Source organism: Eubalaena glacialis, chromosome 3, assembly GCF_028564815.1.
Source record: "Eubalaena glacialis isolate mEubGla1 chromosome 3, mEubGla1.1.hap2.+ XY, whole genome shotgun sequence".
NCBI classification, from domain to species: domain Eukaryota; kingdom Metazoa; phylum Chordata; class Mammalia; order Artiodactyla; family Balaenidae; genus Eubalaena; species Eubalaena glacialis.
In genome coordinates, this window is record NC_083718.1 from 146,855,466 (window position 1) to 146,861,465 (window position 6,000).

The window sequence follows — 6,000 nt, forward strand, 5'->3', positions numbered from 1 at the left end:
ACATAAGGGTGCTTTATAAACTCCAAAACACTCTACAACACCATAGATTGAAGGTTTTTTGTTTTTGTTTTGTTTTAATGGCAGCTGTTATAATAGATGAGAAAAAGCACTGGACCTTACTTTTAGGTCCCATGTCCCGAACTTACTAGCTGTGTGACCGTAGACAAACTACTTAACTTCTCTGTGCTTGGTTTCTCATTTGCAAAAGAGATAAATCACCTGACTTACAAGGCTGTTGTGATGTTTTCAAAAGACAATGTACTTGAAAATATCTAGCATGGTGCCAGACACACAGGAGAGGCTATAGAATGCCAGTTCAATCTGTTGCTTCAAGAAAATAAGCAGTTAAAAGGGATCTTTACTCACATGGCAAGAGGCAGGCCAATATATAAAATATGACAGAATTAAGATGTAACTGTGTCCACTTAGTTCTGGTACAAATATCCAAGAGTGACAGCATGAAGGCCAACTTTAATAGAAGGGCCTATGCATGCCTAAGACCAGAATATTGACCTGATCTGCTTGGCCAGTGCACCCTGGGCCATTTCAACATGAACTAAAGTCTGAAGTGATTTCAACAAGGCCAAACGCCATTTCCCATCTACACATTTGGATTGGAGATTTGCTGTGTCATATGTTGGTGAAAACCCTTGTGTATGTCTTAGCACAGCCCCATGGGTGCAGGCAAGTGACCCACCAAACCTCACACAGCTGAGTGGATCGAAACAAGTTCGAGAAGCTTTTAACTAAGAGCTAACGGCACGATTGCCATTTCTCTTATTCTAAAGTGCACCCAGTCATCACTGCTTGTAGAAACCAAAGAGCGGTTTGAGATGGAATTTCAGCAGCCTCAAGTGGATGTTCATAAAACCGTGTTGGAAAAATGTTCACTTAACTCATGATCATTGTTACCATGTTCTGAAGACCTGTTCCTGCTGAGCACTGTGCTAGAGGCTTTATATATATTCTCTCTAATTCTCTCAAGAACCGTGTAGGATAAACAGTATTATTCCCATTTCGTGGTTGGGGAAACCGAAGCTCAGAAAGTGTAAGTATCTTGTCCATATCACACAGCTGGTCCAGCTCTGTCTACTAGACCCTGCGATTTCCCTAACAGGCAGTCAGGCTCAGCTTGAAAACCAGGGGCAAAACTGGGTGAGTTGTTCTTCTTAAGCATAAAAAAGATACCAAAATGATATGCACCATGATTGAATAATCCAAAAATAACCTAAGGTCATTCATCATAAACTGTCACCTTTCTGTTCTAATCCCAAACCCTCCTTCCCATTGCTGTCTCAGAAAATCCTATCCGGAAAAGAGCAGATCTCACTTTGTCCCTCTGTCCATAGGAGCTGGAGCCTCTTTATGCGCAGATCAACAAATCTAAGAAATAGCATCAATGCGGGCTTGTGGCGGGTGCTTCAAGACTGGCATGGAAATCAGCATCGCGACAGGCTCTGTTGTATTCTTTCACCTCACCTCATCCCACGAAGAAATTCATGATTGCCCAATGGAACTCGTTTGGAAGAGGGAACTAAGAGTTTTTGGCAACCACTGGCAGATATCTATGGCAGCACAAAAACAAACACACAAAAGCATAAAAAATCATACCCAACGTTAAATCACAAATCAAGCAAATGCTTACTTGACAAAGAGTTTAAGCTCTCTTAACACGTGGGTTTAAGATGACCCAGTATGTGAAACCATAGTTCTCTTTTTATTTCTCTACCGGTTGGCCACTGTAAAGACATCAAATTTGGAGTGACAGGCCTCAGAGAGTTACATCAGGGTTGGCACTGATGTCATTTAGGCAAAAGTAAGAGGTCTCTGTCACCACAATATCATCATCCATATGCCTTTCCAAATAGGATGATGTATTTACATGACTCCACAAGGCCTGGTCTGCCATTTTTTCCCCTTTCCTTTCTTTGTCATGTTTGAAAATTAATGGGTGTACAAATTTTTGTATTACTTTTGACTATTTTTAGGTATTGGTGAAGAAATCTAACTGGGAAAAAAAAAAAACCTCATATGAAATGAATTAACTTGAAATCACAAGACAGATGAGTGGTCAATGATTCTTTTTGATCAAGAATGTTGCCAAAACAACCCTTTAGCTCTTCTGCATCCTGGTGAAGAAAGACAGCTTTCGGTTTAACCTTCACTCTGTGAGTAGGAAAGGACATCGAATCCCATTGATGAGAAAGATGAAAAATGCATCTGATTTCCTCAGAAGCTCTAAACTCTAAGTCCAATAAAATGAGATTTTTTATTTTTCCGATATCTTGCTGCTGTGATGCTATGCAGACAGTGTCTTCTCCACGTGCCATTTTCAAAGAAAAGTCATTTGCCAAATAATTATGGTACAATCCTGGTAATGTGGTTTGAGATCTTAAAAACCGACTTTCTGATAGAACAATAGTGACATGAATATTCAGAGTAACAAACTGATTCCGTGGTCACAATGGTTCATCTCTATCTCTTTTTCTACATCAGAAAATTCAAATGGGATTTTTATTTTATAACTTGAAAAAAAAAAAACCTTACCATTAAACTCTTTAAATATTTAAGAGAAATGGCTTTAAGGAGTTCTAATGAAAAAAATTGCCAGTTTTTTTTTTGTAAATATAAATGTTAATGAAAATGCTTTTTAATAATGCCATTACACTGTAGAGAAGGTAGCAGATTGAGTGCAAGATGTGACAAACTTGATGGATGGGGCTCACTTTCCAGATGTTACTCTGGAGTGTATGGTAGGAAGCTGGAGTTCAGGGGCAGCTGGCAGGTGCTGTCGGCCAATCAGCATCTAGTGATCAGGAAGGGAGCACGTGACTCCATCAGCTAATCTAAGCCTTTCCGCAAGAGTACCGGCCCTCTGCATAAAACAAGAAAGAGACAGTTCACGCTCTGAAGGCCTGTCCTTCAGATTCTGAAACTCCCTCCCACTTCTCCACTCCCAGCGACCCCCGTAGACATCACTGGACTGTTTGTATGTGAAACAGAAGAGTTTAAGCTTCCTTTTTTTACATTTATGAGACAAAAAGTGCAGTGTTCGGTTCGTATGTTTAGCACATGATTTTCATAAAGAATCTATATATTTTTTGCCCTACAGAGAATTGTTCTACAGGTCAAATGTGTTTTCCTGATGTTCCTATGCAGTTACAGTATGTTGAATTTAGTGGTTTAACACTAAGAAGAAAACTTTAAAAAATCATGTGATGAATTGGATTGGGGGTGGGGGTGATTATTCTTACTTGGTTTTAAAATTTGAAAAGTAGGATTTACCTTGATATGAATGACTTCAATTGACCTGTGTACTTTGATTCTTCATATCAATAGAAACTAAAATGGTTTGGAAGAAGGTATACTTGGTGACCAAGAAAAAAATTGATAAGTCAAGGTGATTGTTACTGTTTGAAGCCCAAGTTTTCCACTATCAGGTCACTGGAATCTGAATGTTTTCCAGTTAACTGGAAAAATGTCCATTACAGAATAGATGTAAGTGTCACCCTAATGTGCAAAGTCTAAAGAACCCAAAAGGTGAAAAGGGCCATTTACCTTCCTCTGTAGCTGTCACATGTTGGTCGACATGATTTCTTCAGGAATGTGCATACCTTTGATGAGTTGATCCTTCCACATGAAGGGGAAAATGGGAAAGGTGTGATAACCATGAGAGCTGTCCTGAGACCAGTTCAACTGTGTTTTCTGAGGATTTGATGAGATAGGCAGTTCCCATGGGGAAATGACTTAAATTGCTCTGTTGTCCATGATTCTGATTCTAAACCAGTGGTGCTATCTTCTCCCTCAATATGGCTGTCTTGAGTTTGTCTTGCAGTATCACACCCTTCCACTGATTCTGTGGGTTGCTTCCGACACATTCAAAGTGAACTCTGGCTGATGTTGCTATTTCAGGTACACCGTATGGAGCTCATTTCATAGAAGAAAGTGACAGCCCAGTGGACTTGTCATCATTCACTGAATGTGGTTGAAAATGTAACTGGCTCTGAACTTAAAGAAGATGGCCCCTGTGATGCATTAAAGTGAGCGGAATAAAGTCAAGATTTTAAACTGCCATCCATGTTATCACTGGCAGAATTCTGCTGTTTAATAAGCACTGTTTGGGGAACTCAGAACCACCGTATCCTATCCCAGGAATACAGTGAAATTTCCAAATAAGAGCTGAGGTGCCAATACCAAAAGGCCATGGGGGAGTCTGCACAGTTCCAGTTAGATTGGTAGAAAATCCACATGTACAACTGTTAATTCCTCATTCTTCACTAGCACGAAATTTGTCACTTTAAATTTTGAAACCAGGGAAACACCACCTGTCATTCTGTCCCCATTCCCCATAGCTCTCCGATCTTTACATGCCGCAAGACTTTTTTGATAATTCGTACTCATCCCAGTGTCTACTGAAACCCCATCATGTAATGTACCGGGCACCTTCTTTAAAAAAAAAAATGTTTACTCTGTGGGTTTGGTTCCTTTCAATTTCTGCGTTCTGACACATATTTTTTTAATAAAGATGAGAAAGAGAAAATGACTGTTGCAGTACATTTCTAGACCTACTTTAACTTTACCTCAGATGACAGTTTGTTAACATATATGGACACATTATTTTTAACTTTATGTACAATGCATTCAACAGAACAGCAAAATTTTTAGAAATTTTCCATTAATTTCTGTAACACTCCATGTAAAACTGTTACAAATAAACATGTTTGAGAACAACAGTTTAGCCTCGTTTTATTCCACAAGCTTCTACCGGATATTCAGGTGAGGGATTGGAAGAAGAAATTGCTTCTCTCAAAGCTGCCATCAGACCAGGTGCAGGCCTCTGTTTTCCTGGCACTGGGCCAGAAAAAGCGAGCTTCATTGAGGAGTTAGATCAGTTTGTCTTCAGTTCAATTCAGGTACTGGCTCCGCTTGGAAGATCAGCCACAGTGTGGAATGAGGAGGATGTCAGAAAAAGCACACCATGTATAGATGCAGTGTTTGGACCACATTTAGCGTGGGACTTTCAAAGTTGGGAAAGACCCCAGGATTCACCCTATGGATTTGTGTCTTCCACTAAAAAAAAATAAAATAAAAACTAAACAGAAAACCTGCTAAACAGTTGGTTGGGAGACCAAACTTAACCTAGACTCTCAAAGAGTTGCCCCATAGTTCATTTCAAGAGTATCTGCTTTAAGGGACTCAAAGAAGGAAGCATTGATCTTCCTTCACATTCCCCACACACTCCACACAAAAAACATAAAAGGAAAAGAAGTCTGAAGCTGGACCTTGACTTTTATATATATTGAAGAATAGAAAAAGAAAAGCACGTGTGTGTATTTATGTGTGTGTGTATGTGTGTGTGTGTCATTTTTATTTCCTCTTGTTATTAAATCAGTTGGTTGATCCAGTAATCAGCCAGAATACAGATTATGATTAGGTCATTGAGATGCCAAAAAACACCTCTGTTTAGGAATGGTTATGTTAATGGTTGTATAAACACATGCCCTCAATCTGGCCTCCTTAAACAGAAAGTATTAAACAGATGTTACCAACAACTTTGAGAAAATGAGAGAATGGATTCCAGCAAAATAAATCTGGGCCAAATAGAAGAAACAACTTTCATACAGTAAGGAATGCTCACTCTTGGACGGAATTGTTAGAAAATGTTACAGAAGCCTTTCTGAATAATATAGCGCCTCATACTTGTTGAGCAGCTAATATGTGCCCGATGGATGCTCCATGCTGTATGGCCATTGCCTCATTTAATCTTCTAAACAGTAGACGTTATCCCCAATTTATATATAAAGAAACTGAGACTTGGAGAGATCGAATAACTTCTTCAGCTAGCAGATGGTAGAGTTAAAATTTAAATTTCAAGTCTCTTCACTCATAGTTGATTTTAATTTTTTTAAAAGCTGGATATTCACCCTTTAAAATAGTTCTACATGGTCTTGTTGAAAAGCCTGACCTCCTATGCCTCTTCGCAGACCTCTAGTTGATCTT

The 6,000-nt window shown here is 39.1% G+C and overlaps 1 protein-coding gene across 10 annotated transcripts in view; it reads left to right on the plus strand.

Annotated features, from left to right (window-relative positions):
* The window catches only part of DAB1 (DAB adaptor protein 1), a 412,298-nt gene extending 407,658 nt beyond the window's left edge, over positions 1-4,640 (plus strand). For 9 of the 10 annotated variants that reach the window (XM_061184148.1, XM_061184157.1, XM_061184147.1 and 6 more), the window contains one exon: positions 1,350-1,946. Coding sequence is in view for 2 of the 10 variants with exons in the window: in XM_061184152.1 (XP_061040135.1) it covers positions 1,350-1,394 (45 nt within the window). In the remaining 8 variants the exon portion in view is untranslated. Of the gene's footprint in view, positions 1-1,349; positions 1,947-3,912 lie in introns of those variants that run through there. The other variant, XM_061184153.1, reaches the window with a different exon arrangement.
* Positions 4,641-6,000: the final 1,360 nt, after the last annotated feature.